A 23,426-nucleotide genomic window follows, 5' to 3' on the forward strand; every position below is an offset into this window, starting at 1 on the left:
GACATGTAACACTGGACTAGTTAAAGTAAAGAAAATAGTAACCACATTCATTTTCTTCATTGAGGAACTGATTTAACAATAACTTATAAACCTTTAAAAGACAGGCCCACTGTGAGCTCCGAGGTTGTTAATCAATGGTATATTGATTCAGTTAAAAACAAAATAAAAATAAAAATGAAATAAGGTTTAATAGAGTAATTTCTGGTGAAGAACTACACTACCCATGATTCTGAATAGATATCCACCAATCAGAGAATCGAAGTGAACAAAGCGCACCAAAAGAGCTCTGCAGTGACCACCCACTCCCATAATGCACTGTGAATGATACAATTGAGTCGCTCTCCCTACACTCTCAAACTACTTAAACATTTGTACATATCTGAATATTTTTATGCATTGTTTCTATACTTAAAATCAACAACTGAAAATCAGTAGTTGAATTCCTGGTTAAGAACTACACTACCCATAATCCCGAAGAGCGATCGACCAATCAGGGAATTGCAGTGGACAAAATTCACCAAAAGAGCTCTGCAGCGACCAACCACCCCCATAATGCACACTCGATGCAATCGAGTTGCTCTCCCTACACTCTCAAACTTATATGTTTGCATATTTCTAAATATTTTGCAAAACAATTAAAATATATTGTTTTTATACTTATAATCAAGTTTAAATCAACAGATTTATATATTTCCATAATTTTTCATTTGATTACGTCATTCGCAATGCTTCTTGGGATTGTAGTTTATTGCCTCATTAAAGATGTTAAGTGCACAGTCTTGTACCTTTGTCTTTTTGTTCGATTTTCACACACTTTTTTTTTGCTTCAAATCAAAGTTTATAATTTTGTGATTCACCTCGTAGCTGGTTGGATTGGTTCATGCCTTAGAACTCTTTTATAAAGGAATTTCTGAAATTCCTATGGAAACAATTAATGGGAAAAATAATTCCGGAACCAAGACAGCTGTTACCACAAGGATTCTGACTGGCTAGGGTTGCGTCACATAGCTCCTCCCTTCAGGGGGCAGGGCCAGTGAAAGTATAGAGGGGGCGGGGCTGTGGGTGATGGAGTATCATGTCGTTTGGATAATAAAGGTCGAGTTAATACCAACCAGAGGGGTCGGGAAATATAAGACATGAAGGGTTTTACTGCGCTCAAAAACTTCAGGGCTTCCTGCTCTGGAGTCCAATTCTCTTGAGGGAGTCCAAGAGAGAGAAATAGAGATAAAGAAATGAATTCAGGAGAAAACTGAGGGCAAAATTAATCCTTTTGACATTTCACACAGCTGTATCTTTTCTCTTCTCTCCTGTTTTTCATCATGCAATAATTAGCTTGCACTGAGGGGTAAAAGACACCCCATTTTTCAAAAGGGACAAACATATTGAATGCAAATGGGTGCCTCTTAGAAAAGAGATTGTTTATTAATGGGCCGGTCGATTCATTATACATCGACGCAGGTGGTGAGGACAGCAAGGCATCATTTGTAATGGACTTTGTAGGGTGTTGCTTGAGCAGAGCGGGCTGTTGTTTTCATCTTATATCGCTGTGGGGGACAGAGGACTGGTCTGAACACGAGTACTCACTATCAACAGCTGAAATATTCAAGAATAAACAGTGCTGGTGAAGGACCTGATGTGTTTTAAACACTTCCGCAACATGTTGTTTTAACTTTTGGTATTTAATCCTCAAAAAAAAAAAAAAAAAAAAAAATACTATGCCATTCCAAACCTGTACGACTTTCTTCTTGAACACAAAAGGAGAGTACTCATGCTGATATTTTGCATACATTGAATGCATACATTGATAAGGGGCTGTCGAGCTCCATAAACGGGCAAAAAAGCACCATAAAAGTATTGCAAAAGTAGTCTATACCAGGGGTTTGTCAAACTGGGTCCAGTATTTAAAAAAAAAAAAAAAAAAAAAGTAAATAAATAAACTGGTAAAAAGTACAATAAATAAATAAATAAATACATTTTTGACATTATTTTAAATTATTTCCAATTTATTCTTATTACTATTTTTCTCACACAGGCGGATCATCGTATTTGGGGGTCCTTAGCATAACAGAGTCTAAAAAGTCCTGCCCTATACAGCTCATGCTCAATATTTCTTGTCGTCTGAAGTCATACAATAGCTTTGTTTGATGAAGACACCAACATTTTTGACGTTATTTGCAGAAAACCTTGACCTGTGCCGTAGATCTTAAATCTGATTTACATTTGGGCAAATTAAAAAACAGTGCAACAAAAACTGTCGCTTCAGGATTGATGATGCCAAATAGAATTAATTCTTTCTGGTCTCTTAAACATACGATAGCTTTGTATGAAGAACACACAGGAAATTTTAGTCATTATTCGCAGAAACTTTTTGTAGAAAATCTTGCCTTCCGCCGTATCTCTCAAATCTGATTTGCATTTGTGTATATTCCAAAACGGTGATATAAAAAGTGTCGTGGCATGTTTGAAGTCAATGATGGCAAACAGAGGGGCCTGGGTAGCTCAGAGAGTATTGACGCTGACTACCACCCTGGAGTCGCAAGTTTGAAACCAACGTGTGCTGAGTGACTCCAGCCAGGTCTCCTAAGCAACCAAATTGGCCTGGTTGCTAGGGAGGGTAGAGTCACATGGGGTAACCTCCTCGTGGTCGCAATTAGTGGTTCTTGCTCTCAATGGGGTGCGTGGTAAGTTGTGCGTGGATCGCGGAGAGTAGCATGAGCCTTCAAAAGTTTGAATTAACAGAAGCATGGATGATATTTGAGTTACGGAAAATTGTATGGACTGTTTTTATGATACTTATATAATTATTTTTGTAGGTTTTGGAGCTCGACAGCCTTTGTTCACCATCTATTTTCACTGTATGGAAAAAAGAAGCGTGAAAATTCTGCTAAACATGAATAAATGAAGATCTCATGAACATTATGTGACTGTGGCAGCATTTCTGCAAATTGAAATTACGTGCTTCATTACACGTTTGGCTGCAGTTTCCAGTAAAATGTTCAGCAGGGGGCGCCAAAAGCGAGTGATAAAGTGCAGTAATCAGATAAGGTTTTTATGGGGAATATTAGATGGTACAACGTACCTCCCTAACCTAAAACATTTACCTAAACTTGTAATGATCCAAAATGAAATGAGAGGTGAACAAAACAGATATCCTTACTCTAAACCAGCACATAAACCTAACTGATAGTGTCCTAAACAGACACCCTTTTGCTTAACCAACATCTAAACCTGACCGTTAGTGTGGAAAAAGCAAATGTGACATCAAAAGCAAATTTTCTAAAGCAACCACTTCATTTCATTTCACTTTTATGACACGTTCGTCTCACGGTTCAGCATGTGTGTTGGAATGAGCCCCAAATATTACACATCCTGGGAACAGAGTGTAGGGGTTGACTTCTGCTACTGAGCTATCTCAATGCTTATGTACACTTTCATGGCTGTTTTGTTCCTCCACTTTATAGTCTTTAGTCTGACTGGAGGAAGATCAAACCAGTGTCTCCGAGCCAATAAAAAGTTCAGAAAATACAGAGAAAGATCATCATTACACAAACAGAGAAGGAGAAGAAAGCGAACATCATTCATACCTTTGATCCTCTTTCATTAAAGATAATCTCCACGTCTAAAATCTTCCCAAATTGCTGCAGACAAACATAGAAAGAGAAAAAGGGAGAAAAGACAGATGAAGACGGGAATCAGAGAGAGATAAATCGATTAGGAATCTCTTGTTGCGTGCATGAGAAAGTAGGCCTTGAATCCTGGGACGAAATTATAACATCACACTGCAAAAATGGAAATTCACAAAGCATTTTTGCAATCCTATTGCTACACATTAATTCTTTAGCATAATTATAGGGATGGTTCACTCAAAAATGAAACTTCTGTCATCATTTAAATCATTTACTCAAGACTTCCTGTTAGAACAGCGCTCTTTAAAACACTGAAATAAAGAATTGTATGTGAGCATCTGTCTTTCTCTCCATCTCTCTCTCATCTTTGTTGTGTACCATTACTCCCTGGGGAGACATTTACCGATCTTCGTTTTTAGCTTCTGTGCTGTTCAAATCGTTAGAAAATAGAAGGATGAGAGACGAACGCAAACCCGTCTAATGAGCGCAGATTGAGGGTGGCTTTTAATTGGTGCCTGCAATGGTCGTATTAATTCATTAAAAGTAATTACCCTGTCAAGTATTTGGCCACTGCGGGTAAGGATGAAGAGAGATTGTAAGATGCTAGAATCCCTAATAGGTTAGAAAGTGGACTCTGTCATTTATACAGGCCGTTACAAAAAGTGAGAAGAGAACAGATGATGACCGGACCATGGTAACAGGTTCAACGTTATCGGGGAGTCAGCATCATCACACAAATGACAAAGCTTTCTGAAAATACTGTAGTTTTAAAAGCTTAAAGTTTGATGGTTATACAGACATTACGGTAAGACAAAAAGCCAGCTAGATAGTTAGAAAGACTGTCAGATAACAAGACAAAAATAAAGAATGTAGGAGAGAGAAAGAGAGAGAGACTTGTTTACATTTAAAATTTTGGCATTTTAAACATTCCATCAATGCAAGTCTATGGGATTTTTTTTAATTTATTTTTTTATTGATTTTTTCATCGTCCACTGTGTGAAAAGTCATAGTAATCCTAATCAGTGGAGTCTAAAGGTCTGTGCCAAGTTTGGTGGATGTAGCTTGAAAACTCTAAGAGGAGTTAGAGTTGATCATTTTGGTCTTGGTTTAGAGATTAAACCCTAAACCTAGTCTGTAGAATAGCAGTATGTTGACTTTGTCAAGCGCTTTCCTGATGAATATTACTGAATCGTCCAATCAAGTATCGCTTTCCTCACATAAGTGTCTCTTCCCCTGTCATCCTACGTTTTGGAAATTCGCTCATCAACCACTCCCCAGTCTGCCATTATTAAGACAAAAACAGACGTCCCACCGCAAACTCATGCAATTGGTTGAGCTAATGTTGCCGTGTCAGGTCGCTCAAACAAAAAGAGAAATGTTGAAAGCGGAACATTGCCACAATGTTTACACATTTCGCGGAAATCAACCTACCAATGGCTTAGTTCCAGTAGTCTCTGCATACTGCACTGGGATACAAGAAAATATTTTAACATCCAAAAACGAACACAATTCACTTTTGAATAAAACACAACTGAGAACTGTGAAAAAGCAACCTCTTAGCAATAACAGATGCCTTTGGGGAGTGTTTTATTGTCGCTTTTTCGTTTGTGCTGGAGCTGACAATGCTTAATGCTATTGCTCATCCAATCAGCCAATGAAACTGTAGGCTGAAATTTATCAAATTCTTCAAATGAATGCACATGTTGCTAAGAGCTCAATCAGAGACAGCCGCACAAACACATTAACTCCCCAGCGGGAGCTCTGTGCTGTATGGAGGGGTTTTCTCTAGCTAGTTTGCGGCAGATGCTAACTGTTTTAACCAGGCATAAAGGGACCTGTGATGGAGATTAATTAGTTTGTTGTGAAAGTTGCATATGGTATGTAAAGGAATCACTTCCCTCTGAGCATGCTCAGTTATTCCCTAACTGAGCTAATTTTGCTCAATCAATAGAGTAAGCTTGGAGCAGGACTATCTGTTTGTGCAATCAAACATTGGCTTAACATTTATCAAGCTATGTTAAATTAAAAATATAATATAGTAATAAAGGTAGCTTATAATCAAAATACTTTAAAAAAATGAATAATACTAATTTACCTTTTTGATTAATTATAAATGCATTTAAAACTGACCCGAAACCGGCCCGAGACCCGACAGATTGTCAGGTTCCGTAAGGCTCGGGTTGGGTAACTTTCCTCTACGACATTGTCACATTATTACACTTTTAGTTGAAATCAGCATACGAATGGCTTACCTAAAAGTTGACTCTTATTAAGGTGGAATTAACATCGAAAGTATTACACAGTTACAGTATTCAAGTAGCTGAAGATATTTCGTGGAACATAGTAGCTGGTTTGTTGCTGGCCAAGGTGGCCCTACCAACTTGATGAAGAAAGTCTATCCAGTCAAAACCAGATACAATGTCTGGTACTCTGCTGAAAAGGCCAGCATATGTTGTGTTTTCCCCAGCAATCTTTTTGACTAACTTCACAAACAAGAATTCACTGGTCAACCAGCTTCACCAGAAAGACTATTGTAGTCGACCAACTTCATCAGACATGTTTTACTGGTCGACAGCATGCATATGCTGGTAGACCAGCACTAAACCAGCAAAACCCAGCCTGGACCAGCATGGAAATTCATGACAATCATCCACATCATGTTAATTTGTATCTCGAGATCCCTGTACTCTATTCCATTCCGTTGCACTTCGTCTATGCAAGAATGTGACAGATCAGAGTCAGGTAAACACAAAACCTAATTATACAGGACCAATTATATGACTAGTCATTCAGACAACTCATTGACTAGTCAATTTTAAAAACAGGAAGTTTTGAATATTCCTATCATTGACCAGCTTGGACCAACTAGGAGCTTAAAACCAGCTACCCTCAGAAGCTGGTTTAGCTGGATTTACCAATTGGTAATTGGGATGTATCTTACCAAAAACTTAATGTTGCATTCTGCAAACCAAAGCAGTATTGAAGGCTGTTTCCGCACTGACTGGGAGAGCTGTGTTTCTCATAAAGTCCTCTGATTAGAGGGTTTTAAGTGTGCAAGTGTACATCTCCATACTGATCCAAGACTTCGAGGAGTCTAAACACTCTGAGGAATCGGATTTAAGCAGATTCTTTAATTCTGTCTCACTGGTCTCTCTTATCAGAGCACAGCCGTAGGTGGAATGCTAACATAGTGTCTGCACAGCAGGAACGCCTGTGATGAAGGCAAGACCCCCAAGAGAGAGAGACTCCCAGCAGCCCTCAAGGCATAGAAAGCAGAAGCGGCCCTGAAGCCGACACAAAGTCGAGGGTTTTACTTACAGGAATGTTTTCCGCCACACATTTCCATACGGACTTCCTCTGTAATAACCTACTCGGCTTGATGCTACTCTCGGATAATGAGCTCCTCACTTTGAGTCTCATTAGCAACTCTGTACTTTAGCCTGGTGACGCTAACCTGACGCCCCACTCATTTCGTTCTGACTTGCTGCTAGCCAATCAGCTAATTAGCTTCAATAGCTTGGCTACAGAAACCTTCAGCATAACTTGCTGTGGGCTAAATCTCTATTAGCTGTGAGGCTAATCAACACCGCCAAGCTTTGTTAGCATGGTCATTAGCACAAGGCTTCCTTTAGTCTGTGTGGGCAGATGGAGCTCATAAAGTGTGATTACTATCTTATGCGGGCCATGAAGGCAAGTGTATGGCCATATTGCATTTGTTTACAGTCCCTCTGGCTAAGAAGGTCTTAGCTGGTTTAAGATGGTCTCCCAGCCTGGACAAACTGGTTTAAGCTGGGCTCCCAGCTTGGCAAAGCAAGTCTTAGCTGGTTTAAAATGGTCTCCCAGCCTGGCCAAAATGGTTCAAGCTGGGCTCCCAGCTTGGCAAAGCAAGTCTTAGCTGGTTTAAAATGGTCTCCCAGCCTGGCCAAAATGGTTCAAGCTGGGCTCCCAGCTTGGCAAAGCAAGTCTTAGCTGGTTTAAGATGGTCTCCCAGACTGAGCAGCTGAAAAGTGGCCAAAACCCCTATAAAACCATCAAAATAGACCAGCTTGACCTGGCTGAGAGACCAGCTAAGACCAGCAAAACAGCTGGTTAAAGCAATTTTTTTTTTTTTTTGGTCAGCAGTGAGGACACAGTATAGCTATATTGCCTTTGTTTACCTTCATAACTGATAGTCAAATTCTAGTGCAGCTACACGTACACAGTACACAAAGCCCTGTGGCGTTTTGGAGCAATTAGTGTTTGGCTCTAATTCCCGACATAAGCCCTTCGGAGAGTGGAACGGGGTCGGATATACATCCTCAGTGCGGCTACTGATGCCAGCTTGGTTGGTAATGATTACACAAACATCCCTAGCCATCCATATTGTGTGTGTATATATGTGTGGCAACTCCTTAGAAAAGCTCCCATCTGAGTTTGCAAAATATATCTCCGGACCACCTATACACAATGCCTGTGAGTTAATTACTAAGTTTATTTGGCCCGTACAGGCCAGGCAGCCTCAGAGAGCAATAACCAGACTATCAGAGAACATGATGGGAAAGAGAGGGAGGGCACAGACCATGTTCTATATAATTTATATGGCTACACGGCGGTCTGCGCGGTAATTAACCTCATCTTTCTGACAGAGCTTGTAGCCGATACCAACCCAAACTAATGAGAGATGTTTAAAGCAGCTATGCTGGCCAACCTGCAGTGACGGGCCATTAAGATGATGGAAATTATTTTTTAGAAAACAAGGGGGAAACAGCGGACAATGTGTGTCTGTTTGTGTGTGTGTGTGTGTGCTGTAGAACTGATTTAGCGAATCTGTTGTCATCTTCTTTACCCTACAGGTGAGTTGTGCCACATCATGTGCAGAACGGTAAATGTAATTTGGACATTCAATATGTTTACATGCACTTTAAAGGAGCAATATGTAATATTTTTACTGTACTAAAGCATAAAATTATCATGTTATCAGAGATTTAGGAAACATGCTAAGTTGAAATACTGGCTTCTCTGAAAACAATGCCAGTATATTCTACTTTGAAATGTCCGTTCCGGGCCGGAATTTCTGTTTGTGTTTTGGCCTGTGTGGTCCCGCCCACTGCCCATTTCCCAATAGTATTTCAACACCCCGGGTTGCCAGATATGAAACAAGTTAGTGGGCAAACACAGCGCTTTAGCCATGGAAGCCAGCAATACATCTAGCTAACATTGACAGAGTTATAAAAAATCCACATGAGCTCGTTTATAATTTGCAAACAATAAAAACATTGCAAACGTATACATTAGCTGATCAATTTACAGTGTAAGGCTCGTCGCTTGCCATTGTCAGTTTTTTCGTTCCTGTTGTGTGCCCTCAACCTGGCAACCCACGGGAGCTTCGGGTCTGGGGATGAGGGGGCGGGGGCGGGGGAGACAACTCTCTCCAATATTTTGAATTTGTACCCATTTTAAACGCTTGATGTCAATGTTACATATTGCTCCTTTAAAGTTTGATTTGGCATTGCGGGTCATTTTGACAATTTTTTACAAATGGTTTGAAATGGGTCTGAAAGTTCCACAAGACCAAAGAAGATGCAACCATTAGAACTTATAACCTCTCCCTCTTTAAAAATGTACACATTGCAATTTTTGTGAAATAATAATTGTGTTTTTAATAATAAAAAAATAGGTAGACAGCGTGTGTTGGGGCAACAGGTAAGTGGACTCACCCCAAACATTTGCCGCAAATCGGGGTCTCGGAACCGGAAAGGGATGTTGGAGACGTGTAACCGCTTCGGCTGCTGTTTTTCCGTGGATTCTGAATGCTGCACCTGCTGCGAAACTTCCGTTTGCGTCACGTGTTCCGTCTGTGACAAAAACAAAAGAGCCGTCTGATCATTAGTGCATACTGTAGCTGCAGGTTAGACTCGCAAAGAAGAAAAAACTGAATAAATGAAGGATAGTAACTTAGCCTACTTATCCCCGGCGATCATTTTTCACTGCAGAGCTACACCGTTAAACAGACACTGAGTTATGGAGGCCTACCTGAGGTCATGCATCTACAATATGATTATTAATCTCCACCTGTTAGTGACTGAGGAGCACAAACACACGAGATATACTGACAAATATCCACACACACACTCGGGCGTTCTCGGGTGGAGGGGGCAAGGCGTTTGGGTCGCAGTTTCCATCATTATGTTGATGATCCACCACAAATGAAACTTCAGACAGCTGTGACAGATGCTTGCACTCAGTGCTAGCTCACTCGAGCAGAACTACACACACACAGCCATTTTCTTGTACTCGCTTACAGCAGCATGTCATCAGAATGTCATCACTGGGGTAAAATATGTTCACATTCATTCAAACACACACATGTGTGTACACACAACACAACAACATCAACACATCTCCCCAGAGCATCACTGGTTTCATCAAAACGTCAACACAGAGCAACAGCATTATTGCATCAGTTCAGAACTGAGAGAGAGTGAGAGAGAGGCTTTCACAAACACATGCAGTAAATTGTAAAAGTAAATTGGTGAATCTCAGGAAATATGTCCGGGTCACATTTCACCACAAAATTAAAACATTATTTTTTTTTGCATGAATAAAATGACGTTTATTTCAGGACCATTAAGAATTCTTCCACTGTGACAATATTTTCATGACAATTAAACCACCTCAAATTTGAATTATTGTTATGCGTTCTCTTTAATGTATTCTCATTATTCTCAGTGGTGATTCTCAATACTACTATTGTACTGTAACACAGTATTTCTTTTAAGAATCAGTATTCATTAAACACAGTCCAATCAATAATAGTATTATTTTATTTTTTTATTTTTTTGTAACATAACAGTAATGAGTAGTTTTTGTTAACATTAGCAAATGCATTCCGTATTAACTTTTAAATGTATTATCTTGATTAATGTTAATTTATGAAAATACCATGAACTATAATGAACATTTATTATGCATTAAAGCAGTTGTTCTCAACCTTTTTGACTCCAAGGCCCCCCACTGTCCAGGACAATATCTGAAGGCCCCCTCGCCCGAAACTAGACGTGTCTGATTAAAATAATTAGTCATGGATCATTTTTGATTCTAGAAGTTTCAGAAAGAGTCTGTTTATAATTTGTAGGCATACATCTTTGAAGTATTTTTTAGTATTTTAATTAAGTTGAATTGTTTTAATATTTCTTATTTTAAAGGGTTTAAAGGCAGAAATGTGAAGCTTATAATTTTATAAAAGCACAAACATTAATTCTTATTTAAAACTCATGTGTTATTTGAGCTGTAAAGTTGTTAAAAATCATAATTTTTAGGGTTTGTTGACATGACATTACATTGTCATAGTTACAAAGTTGTCAAATTGGCTATACCTTTACACAGAAAAGGTTAATAAGTGATTTTATCAACCTAAAATCATGTTTACACACATATCCTTTATGTCTTGTGGTTATACTTTTGAAACAGTGAGTACTTTAATGTTTACAGATTGGCCCTCATTGACTTCCATTGTAAGTGTCTCACTGTAACCTCCATTTTTGCTTTTTTTTGTTATGAAAAGGAGGGAGGAGTCAAAATAAATTTTGTGGTAATCAACATTATGCCACAAATACTGTCGATTGAGCTTAACTTGTATTGAACTTGGAATATTCCTTTAACTAATGTTAACGTATACGACTTTTAATTAAAACAATTAATTAGTTGACGTTTAAATAAACAAACCAGGATGAATAAATACTAAAAAGTACTGTTCATTGTTAGTTCATGTTAATTACCTAATTGTAAAGTGTTTCCAAAGTCAATATGACCTTAAAATTGACCATTTCTTTTCTTAATACGCATTCTTATGGTCGTGAGAACCATCAGTGTGCATTATTGAATTTTTTTTTTTCACTTTTGTCAAAATGTAATAACTTGCTCCACCTTTGAAACGACTTTTCATTTTTAGCTGATATCACCAATCCCTCTTAAATATCCTTGCACTCTTTCTCTCTTATACATGCAAAACACTCACTCGTGCTCCTAGAGTGTTGAACTAAGCAGTCCATGTTTTATCTCTCTCTCTCTCACACACACACACACACACACACATACACACACACACACACACACACATACACACACACACACACACACACACACACACACACACACACACACACACACACACACACACGTGTATGTAGAAACATGCAGCACATAATTCATTTTTACACACACACACACACACATGATTGGCTGTTGTGCTGTAGGGAGGAGTGTGAAACATCGTTGTCATTTACATCTCTGCATTAATCACTCCGCATCATTGCCATTATCATCACCATAACGACCATGGGCTTTATTGTGTCATTATCATAATCACTGTCCCCGCAGTAACGACGCTCGTTTGTGCTCTTTTATGGCTCTCGCGTGCACGCTGAGACACAGTGTTCTCACATACAGCTGTTTGATTCACTCGCTCTCCAAGTGTATTTCACAGGTCCCAGGTCTGTCCATCCGTCCGTCCATCCATCTGTCATTTCCAATCAAACTCTTTATCATCCTATACAAAAAGTGTGAGAATATTATTTCATCGAGTGTATTTAGGATACATACAATGAAATTAGTTGTAGGAATTTACCAAGCCATTTTATGTGTAATTTTCACTACAGAATGTTATCAAATCAAAACACTTAATTTGAGATATAGCCTAGTGAACATTAAATGTGTTGGTTCAGAAAAAAAGGACTTAAATAACAGAATTATCCTGTGATACATGATTGTTCACGGGGCCAAAAGTGACCAAAACACCTAGAAAGAAAGAGCGATAGGTTCTGCCGTTAGCGTACAGAGGAGAGAAATCCACCAAACCAAACTAGATTAACCGGCGAGCATGTCCACCTTTCTGCTGCGCTAAATCATTCATGCTACACCATGTACACGCTCTTCTGAAGACATAAATAAAACAGGCCAGGAGGAAGAGAAAGAGAGGAAATCCAAAAAACACCTTTCATTCTTTCTCATTACTGGAATGAAAGCTGAGGAGATTACTGGGGCCAGACACTATCAAAGCCTCCAAACACGTGTCCTCTCTCACAAGATGACTTATAAGAAATATCACAAAGTGGCGACTAAGAGAGCTAGCGGAGATGTTGCATGCTAAGCTAGGCCTCAAAAATGAAACACAAAATACAAGAAACACATTTCAACTAGTCCTGCTAGCTCAACTAGATGAAAATTCAGAGACTGCTCGGATGATCAATAATAACTCATATCATATGTAAACATAAAATGGAAGTAGGTAATAATTAAATGTAATTTTATAATTAAATAAAATAATAATTTAATTTAATTACATTTATTAACTCATAATTAATCAAGTTATATTCCTCATTTGTAATCACAAAAATCTGATGCATGTAACTTTTTCTGTGTTCAAATACTTCCTCCTGTCCAAACTTAATATGCAGAAACAACTATTAGTAAGCCATTCATAAGTACATTTTCTAAAAACTGTAAGCACTGTCTGTCTGTGGCGCTTTGAATATGTATTTGTTTGTTTTGAGCTACCCGCTTAGACCCGCACTAACAACGTTCCTCAACCAATGGTGTGAGTTGGGGACAGGACTATCTCTTTGCTTGACCAACGGCAGATGGGGGTCATATTCAGAAAGCTAATTTGAAAGCAAAGTTTATTTTTGCAATGCCGTTTGGTGGAGCTAGTGGCGCAGGAATTACATACTTCAGCTTTAAAGGTTAAAATCAATACATGTAAATGAACTAATTAATTGCACTTCTGTAATGTAACTTGTTTTAAAAGCATTTTAAACCTAGGAAAAATCATGATGTTGATGCGATAAAGAAAGCATTTTAAATAAAATAAAATAAAATAAAATTAAATATAAAATTAAATTAGTTGGATTATGTTAATCACATTAATTAACTTCAATACATGTAAAATCAATACATGTTAATGTATTAATTATTTGCATTTCTGTAATTTAACTTTTTTTTAAAAGCATTTTAAACCCAGGAAAAATCATGATGTTGATGTGATACAGAAAGCATTTTAAATAAAATAAAATAAAATAAAATATTAAATTAAATTAGTTGGATTATGTTAATCACATTAACTTTAATACATGTAAAATCAATACATTTAAATGAACTAATTCATTGCACTTCTGTATTTAACTTTTTTAAAAAGCATTTTAAACCCAGGAAAAATCATGATGTTGATGTGATAAAGAAAGCATTTTAAATAAAATAAAATAAAATAAAATAAAATAAAATAAAATATTTAGATTTTGTTAATCACATTACTTAACTTTAATACATGTAAAATCAATACATGTAAATGGACTAATTAATTGCACTTCTATAATTTAACATTTTTTAAAAGCATTTTAAACCCAAGAAAAATCATGATGTTGATGCGATAAAGAAAGCATTTTAAATAAAATAAAATTAAATTAAATTAAATACATTAAAATAAAATAAAATAAAATAAAATAAAATTAAATTAAATATTAAATATAAAATTAAATTATTTGGATTATGTTAATCACATTAATTAACTTTAATACATGTAAAATCAATACATGTAAATGAACTAATTAATTGCACTTCTATAATTTAAATTTTTTTTAAAAGCATTTTAAACCCAGGAAAAATCATGATGTTGATGCGATAAAGAAAGCATTTTAAATAAAATAAAATAAAATAAAATAAAATTAAATTAAATTAAATTAAATTAAATTAAATTAAATTAAATTAAATTAAATACATTAAAATAAAATTAAATTAAATTAAATTAAATTAAATTAAATTAAATTAAATTAAATTAAAATAAAATAAAATTAAATAAAATTAAATTAAATTAAATTAAATTAAATTAAATTATTTGGATTATGTTAATCACATTAATTAACTTCAATACATGTAAAATCAATACATGTTAATGTATTAACTAGTTGCATTTCTGTAATTTAACTTAAAAAAAAAAAAAGCATTTTAAACCCAGGAAAAATCATGATGTTGATGTGATACAGAAACCATTTTAAATAAAATAATATAAAATAAAATAAAATAAAATAAAATATTTAGATTTTGTTAATCACATTACTTAACTTTAATACATGTAAAATAAATACATGTAAATGAACTAATTAATTGCACTTCTATAATTTAACATTTTTTAAAAGCATTTTAAACCCAAGAAAAATCATGATGTTGATGCGATAAAGAAAGCATTTTAAATAAAATAAAATAAAATAAAATAAAATTAAATTAAATTAAATTAAATTAAATTAAATTAAATTAAATTAAATTAAATTAAATTAAATACATTAAAATAAAATTAAATTAAATTAAATTAAATTAAATTAAATTAAATTAAATTAAAATAAAATAAAATTAAATAAAATTAAATTAAATTAAATTAAATTAAATTAAATTATTTGGATTATGTTAATCACATTAATTAACTTCAATACATGTAAAATCAATACATGTTAATGTATTAACTAGTTGCATTTCTGTAATTTAACTTAAAAAAAAAAAAAGCATTTTAAACCCAGGAAAAATCATGATGTTGATGTGATACAGAAACCATTTTAAATAAAATAATATAAAATAAAATAAAATAAAATAAAATATTTAGATTTTGTTAATCACATTACTTAACTTTAATACATGTAAAATAAATACATGTAAATGAACTAATTAATTGCATTTCTATAATTTAACATTTTTTAAAAGCATTTTAAACCCAAGAAAAATCATGATGTTGATCCGATAAAGAAAGCATTTTAAATAAAATAAAATACAATAAATTAAATTAAATTAAATTAAATTAAATTAGTTGGATTATGTTAATCACATTAATTAATTCAATACATGTAAATTATTTAATAATTGCATTAATGTAATCAAACTTTGTTCTAATGATTGTATATGTACATTTTCACCAAGAAGCATTTTTGACCCAGGAAAAATCATGATGTAACATGTTAATATAGAAAGCATTTTCAGTGCAATAACTTCAGTTAAAGTTCCGATTTTATGCAGTTGGAATGATGCAAACAGACGTTATTTGTGTCAGTCTGTCTCTGAGTGAGAGAGACTAATATTGAGGTAAACATGACACCCAATGACAGTGATTATATCATTATAACAGCACATAGTCTGACACATCATTAGAATTGTGTCAAATGAGCTCTCGGCTCATTATTTGGGACAGAGGAGCGTGTATTCCCAAAGCACAGTCAAATTTCACTATTCACACACCTGGTACACACTGTGGCTTCATACACACGTTTCTGCATGGCACACATTTAATAACTGGCAGTGGTTATTAAGCAGTGATTCTCAACTGGTTGGTCTCGATCCAAAAACTGGTCACAGGTCTGTTCTGAGTCTGTTATAGACTGCAGGTAAAAACAATGCTAAATGCAAATAATAAAGTGAAACTAACCATATAATCATGCATAGTTAGGATAGCAAAATAAAACGGCTTAACTTTCAAAAGCCTCCCACATCTTTTGTTGTTGACTCAATAACTCTACGGTATTTTGGCATAAATTCACCCGTCATTTGGTAGAAGCTTGTCAGAGTAGACAGATGTCAGCATGGACATGTTCTTATCCTCAAAAACTATGAACAAAACTACAAAAGGTAAAAGAAAATACCACCCAGACTACATCACTGGTTCACTTGCAACAGGCAAACTTTTGAAAGTAACATTTCTCCTAATAAAAGTTGGTCCAGTGAAAACTAATGACTATATATAAAAAAAAAGATAAACATAAAAAATATGCTTTTTTATGTGAAAAAGCGATTCTCGTATGATGCCAGTTTGTTTACATAATGCCACTGTTGTTGTTTTTTTTTGTATGAAATTAAAAACACAAAAAAATGATTTATTTTCCACATACTAAATGCTAAGGGGATTATTTTTATTTTTATTTTATTTTATTTTTTTGGATTATCACTGTCTGGGATATGTCAATGATTAGCAACAACATTGATTTTGATGCATTATTATTTTTTGTGCAGTGTCAGATAAAAAAAAAGAAAAAAACTCACATTCAGGACCTTAGAGGACAAAAATGTCCGTGTCAAAAAAACTGCCATAATAATATTATACTGTATATTAATATTATTTTCCACTTTCATTGAGTTAGATTTTTTAACCAACATCAGTCCTGATCATAACTACCAAATATTCATTCATTTTCAGGATTTTAACCCTTTAAATGCCAGTTTGTTTATATAATGTCACTGTTGTTTTTTACACACACACACACACACACACACACACACACACACACACACACACACACACACACACACACACACACACACACACAAACACACACTTTTAGCTGCATCATTTATTCATTTGGCCTGCATTGCTCTATAATACAGCAAACAGAAAATAAGGGAAAAGCATGTATTTGCTCCATAGGCTAAACATGAGAAAAAATGGCGCCATCTGGTGGAAAATATTAATTAAAATTTTGAAGCCAGGGCTCAGTAATGAAAGCATAATATCATAGAATTCATGATTTTATGCTTTAATGGCACTGGGATCAAATATTGCAGTTTTAATGGGTTTCAATGGGGACATTTTTGTCCTGAAGGTCCTGAGTGTAACTATTTTGTGTACACAGTGTATTATAGATGTATTATAGGAACTGAGGTTGAAATATCAAAATTCCCCCCAAAATACACACCTTTGGCAAAATGTATGCTGTTGGCATTAACGCAACCAAAATGATTGAAAAAACAAAAATGAAAAAGACAAAAATGTCCCGAAGGCCGCACAAGGTTAACTTGCTTTTAGCACCACATAGTGGACATTTCACCTCAGAACTGCTGTAATGAATTACGTAATATCATTTTGCAAAATGTCGCCACTGTCAAGTAAATTTCATGAGATCAAGCAGCTTTTATACAAAGCGAGGAAAAACACAAGCAAATTCTCAACAATGTTAGCCATACCGCAATACGAAATTTCAAGGGTAAACAAGAGTTGTTCAAAATTAGTGGTTGAGATTTTGGAAAGTTATTTGTTACTTTACTTGCTATTTCCATAAAGTATGTTTTTTTGTTACAAGTAAAAATATGCTATTTGTAACACACCTGGTGTTATGTTGTGATGCTGATTGGCTGCATGTGTCCAGCATGTCTGTTGTGTGTTTGTTTAGTCGTTATACGCACCGTTGCCGTGTTGATACTGCTGGAGATGGTTGGCGTGTTGCTGTCGCTGTGCGTATGTGCCGCTGTGTAGAGCGTCAAAGAGTGATCGGGGACGCGGTTCTGGCCTGTGTAGTCTTGCGTGGGAAGAGCGTGTGTTGTGGTGAAGTCAGTGGGGAGTCCATTCTGCGGAGGATGGGCGTACTGCGGGGGGTAACTCTGGGCCATCGCATCCGCCGGATTGGTGGGCTCCTGATTACCCTGGAAACATCAATGCAAATGAAACAATACATTAAACCCCTGCAGCGCTCACATATATAACTGTACGTCAAATCGAACAGCTCATATCAGACTGCAGTGCAATTTTATAATTTCAAACGTGCCTCAGAGGATCTGATAAGGGAATGTGGCTGCCCGGCGCTTTAAATAGGTCATGGAAATAACCATCACATCTCACAGTTGATTAGAGACACACTTGATCAGAACTAATGAACAGACTGTCGATGTAGAATGCTGCACAGAGGACTAGCGGGTTTGAAGCCAATGGGAGTTTCACCACCACAGAATAAAGGAAATCAATCTCATGATGTTTTGAATGAAAGTTTTGAGTGTTCTGACAGGTCGATGATGTTAACAGCGATCATATCTCAGTTTAACATGATTCAAACAATGTCTTCACATAAAACACTTTGAAACTTGCCAAAAAGCTTCTCATAGTTTAAAATAGTTCAACTACAGTCAAGCTACTTTTTCAGTAAAGTAGTTAGCTACACTTTGAGATGCTAATAAACAAGCACTGAAAGGTGAATTAAGGTTATCAGGTACATTTTGTTTGTCATGTTTGCCTTCTAAGTTTACGGTGATTGTCATCCCAACATTTCAAACTAACAAATTAGACTTCATCATATTTGAGCTGGGTTGTCATGAGATAATGTTTTCAAAGACTTGCTTGTGATTAAGCAAGATATAGTCTTGACTAAAAAAAAAGCTATTGACATTTTCTAATGTTAATGCCCAGGAAAACAGATACGGATCACTGAACACATACTGACATTTTGTGAAAAGACCCATTTTATATTAGGTGTTTTCAGCTACTAAGTACTTAAGCATTTGATACAATGTATTTATTATGTACATATGTGTTATTGCACTGCACTATGTACATTTAAAGTTACTGCATTTCATTACATCTGTAGTTACACTGTTAACCTTACCCCAAAACATAACCCTAACCTTAACCTCAAACCCAACTGCTAAGCCCTAAACCAATCCAACAACTAACCCCTAAACCTAACCCTATCCCAACCGCTAAACCCTAACCCTATCCCAACTACAAACCCCTAACCCTAACCCTATCCCAACCGCTAAACCCTAACCCTATCCCAACCACAAAACCCTAAGCCTATCCCAACTGCTAACCCCTTAACCTATCCAACCACTAACCCCTAAACCTAACCCTATCCCAACCGCTAAACCCTAACCCTATCCCAACTACAAACCCCTAACCCTATCCCAACTGCTAACCCCTTAACCTATCCAACCACTAACCCCTAAACCTAACCCTATCCCAACCACTAAACCCTAACCCTATCCCAACCACAAACCCCTAACCCTATCCCAACCACTAAAGTGAAACCTAGCCCTATCCCAACCGTTAACCCCTAACCTAACCTTATCCCAACCACTAACCCCTAAACCTAGCCTTGTCCCAACCGCTAAACCCAAACCCTATCGCAACTGCAAACCCCTAACCCTATCCCAACCCCTAAACCTAACCCAACCGATAACCCCTAACCCTAACCCCTATTCCTAAACCTACCTTTACCTCAACCTCAGTAGCAGCAAATGTGAATCTTATGAGAATTTTGCAGAACAACATGTAGTTACACAATAAATACATTGTATTGCATGTAATTTAATGTTAGTACATAGTAGTTAAAGACACCTAATATACTTTAAACTGGTACCTAAATAATTGCCTCAAAAACAGGGCATGTTGTCACATGATGAGTGTGTGTGTGTGTGTGGGGGGACGGGACGTGACCCCCCGTCATAACTACAAAAACAAAATTTATGTCTCTCTTTGTAAATCTATGCCTGCATAGACAGCATATTAAATGCTTTTTAGCTGAATTTAAAAATAAACATGATGAAGCACAAAACATTTCATGAAACAACACAAATGGAGAAGGTAACACAAAAATATCAAAACTTGTATTGTAATTGTGTAGACATTTAAAACACATATGATACAAACGTGACAACAATCTCCAATCTGACTTTCAGGAAACATACCAATCTAACCGCCAATAAAATGGGTGCACATCTAATTGCAAATCTAAATACAAAGTCTAATTACACATTTTCTGCCAATTTATTGCCGTTTGCTGTACAGTCATCACCTGACACTCAGTGTTGGGTAACTTGCTAAAAAAAAAGTAACCCACTACAAATGACTATTTACATCGCTTACAGATGTATTAACATAGTTCACGTTTTAAATTTGTTCTAAATAAATACGATTATTTTAGACATATGTAACCCAAGCACTGTACTTAAAAGTAATTATCTTGTATTTTTTCACTTTGCACTTTGAATTGCCATTGTGTAAATAAACTTGCCATGCATTGCCTTGATTAACCAGTGTTTAAAATGTAATGCGTTACACTACTTATCGACTAAACGGCATGTAAACCTTTTGTAAAAAGAAAATAAAGTCTGTGGTTGTTTTATATGTCAGTCAGACGATCCTTTCCTGTCAAAGTGGACGGTTCTTTGCTAGGATTAGCTGCAATGTGGACCAGACTTTATGACGATAGTCAAAAGTCAGACTGCCACAAGTTACTCCTCAACACAGCTTTTGTTTCATGCCTCCGTTCACACACACAATATATATATTTCTAATCTAAGTATCTGTATTTAACAGTTAAAGCGGGTGGAAACTCTCCACACACTGGAGCAAGATAATTGCACTCGATTTTTTTCCGTTTCCTCCTTTGGTCACGCTTATTTTGTGACGGTCTCTGAGATTTTTCCCAGGTCTTAATGAGCAGAGAGTCGACAGCTGCTGCAAATGGACCGGAATGAAAGCTACACGTGTTTTTATACAAACCGCAGGTCCCATTTAAAGCGGCGTTTGTTCTGTAGTACCATAACAAGAAATGAACCTGAGCTCAGGGCAAAAATGGCAACACAACTAACAAAACTGCCCCAGATTTTTCAAATGTTCATTTTTGTGCTGATATCTAACATTTGCTTTCAAATGACTCTATTCTAAGCCTATGCAGTTATGGGTTTAGTGTATTTAAAAACAACATACCCCGATTATGTTGTGATGTGAGAAGAGAGCGGCTGAAGTGATACGGGAGACGTGAAATCGGTTGCATTTTAGCATTTATTATATACCAATACTTAACCGCAGAATACCGCCACTGACAAATCATGGTTAAGTATTCCAGACAGACAGACGTGTAACAATATGTTACAATATCTTGTTTATATTTACAGCTCCTTTTGGAATTAATGTTGTAACAGCCACTTTTTCACAAAATGTGTTTCATTTAATTGATTCGACTCAAGTAACTGACACCACGCTACGTGTTTATATAGTCAGACAACAAATTTACGCCTAATAAAGGGTAAAAAATGGCACTGAATATCAACTCCAGAAGAAAAATGTATAATACATCTTAAAGGAATGTTCCGAATCATGCTGTTTACCACAAGCGTCCCTCGTATCGAAGCAAAAATCGTGATTACAGTAAGGCACTTACAATGGAAGTGAATGGGGCCAGTCCATAAACATTATAATTCACACTCTTTAGCCACAAGATGTAAATATTATACATGTTAACATGATTTAAGTGTGATTTTTACACACCAGCATAATGCCAACGAAGTTATAATATTGGATATAGCTTTACACACATAAGGTTAGTAAGCAATTTTAGTGTTTATGGATTCTCTTTTATTCTCTCCATCTCTTTCTCCGTATTTTCAGTTTTAATGTGCTTTACTGGCATGACAAATATTTGTGGATTTGCATTGCCAAAGTATTTACAGCACAGCTGTGTATAATGGCAATAGCACAAAACTAAATATTTAAATTAGAGAAAGTACTTGAGAAAGACAGATAAACTGGATTGCATTACAGAATAAAAACAAAGTAAGATATACTCTCTCAGTCTCTCTCTCTCTCTCTCTCTCTCTCCTCGGCTGTCCCCGTTACCCAATTTGCTTCTCAGATTAATTATTCCTGAGGAAACTTCATAAAATCCCTTGAACTGTCTTTGCTTTAGTTTTGTGTTTGTGTGTGATCCCGGTTCGTTTCAGACCAAACCCATAACAGAGAAGCCGTACGGCATGAACACATTAACTGTATTTACATCTGAGATGACAGCTGAGCTCCACACACAATTATTGACATTAAAAAGTGTGTTTTCTTACTAGCTCACCATTGAAAGTAGGGTACAATGGGGCTAAAGCCCCCCTTTAATTAAATCAGATCGCAGTAGTGTAATAAAGTGGTCCATTTTTCCTCCATTTACCCTATGTAGTGTGCAGAAATCAGTACGCTAGTATTTCATCTTGAACATAGCCAGACAACAATCAAACATGCAAAACTTACCTACCCAACAACAACAACAACAACACAATACAGTGTGGCCTACACCTCTGTAAACACACTTTAATGACGCAATGCAGAACACAGCACAAAGCACAGCTGAGTTTCACACGAACACACACACAAACACACACTTTAAAAGGGCAGCGTTCTGAGTCAGAAGAAGGAGCTTATTAACGAAACACAAAGCCATGCTCGCCTCCGTGTGATCTTTGCTGCTGCTCTGAAGTGTGTGACAAACACACTTTCTAAAGGGGAGACGAACCAGACAAGAAAAAAAGACGGCAGTAAATCAGAGGAGACGCAGCAGCAGTCCTGGGGAGACCCTCGACATCACCCTCAGAGTCCAGCATCAATGCCCGCTCAACCCACACAATCACACACACACATATCAATTACTGGTGTGAAAGTACAGACAACTTTAGAGCGACAAAACGAGAAACCAAAAGACAGTAGAGAGCATTCAAGGTGACTCGAGGTCTCGTCTAGATCTCAGAGGAGACAAACTTCTGCATATTCTTGTAATTGATTGTGTATTTTTATTCATTCATGACCTGAAAGAAAGCACACGCAAATATGAGAGCGCTTTATGAATCAGGGAGTTATATTCCTTATTACAATGAAAATACTGTCATCATTTACTGGCCCTCATGTCGTCTGACTTTCTTTCTGCGGAACACAAAATGAGCTGTTTAGATGTTTAGTTAGTCTTTCATTTTATGAAAAAGAGTCAAGGATGTTCAGCAAAATGGATCTTTTCCTGTTCCACAGAAGAAACAAAATGTCTTTTATTTGTAAATGTCCGAGAGACGGTGGGAAATGGTCACAAAAACTAAATTACGAAAAACTTTTTTGTTGCAAGAAATCTTAACATGTTTGCACGTTCTTAAGAGCAGCGATGTTTAATGATTGATACGAGCAGCACTGCGGTTTTAACAAGTATGTTAAGATAGATAGATAGATAGATAGACAGATAGATAGACAGACAGACAGACAGACAGACAGACAGATAG

General features: G+C 36.2%; 1 protein-coding gene across 5 annotated transcripts in view; it reads right to left on the reverse strand.

Moving 5' to 3' along the window:
* Positions 1–23,426, reverse strand: part of LOC127449876 (RNA binding protein fox-1 homolog 3-like) — a 181,569-nt gene that overhangs the window by 31,037 nt on the left and 127,106 nt on the right. For 4 of the 5 annotated variants that reach the window (XM_051713488.1, XM_051713491.1, XM_051713489.1 and 1 more), the window contains 3 exons: positions 17,814–18,050; positions 9,323–9,460; positions 3,585–3,638 (listed from right to left, as the gene is read on the reverse strand). In XM_051713488.1, the coding sequence (XP_051569448.1) occupies positions 3,585–3,638; positions 9,323–9,460; positions 17,814–18,050 (429 nt within the window). The remainder of the gene's footprint in view (positions 1–3,584; positions 3,639–9,322; positions 9,461–17,813; positions 18,051–23,426) is intronic. The other variant, XM_051713490.1, reaches the window with a different exon arrangement.

The sequence above is a fragment of the Myxocyprinus asiaticus genome, chromosome 13 (assembly GCF_019703515.2).
Source record: "Myxocyprinus asiaticus isolate MX2 ecotype Aquarium Trade chromosome 13, UBuf_Myxa_2, whole genome shotgun sequence".
In the NCBI taxonomy this organism is placed as follows: Eukaryota; Metazoa; Chordata; class Actinopteri; order Cypriniformes; family Catostomidae; genus Myxocyprinus; species Myxocyprinus asiaticus.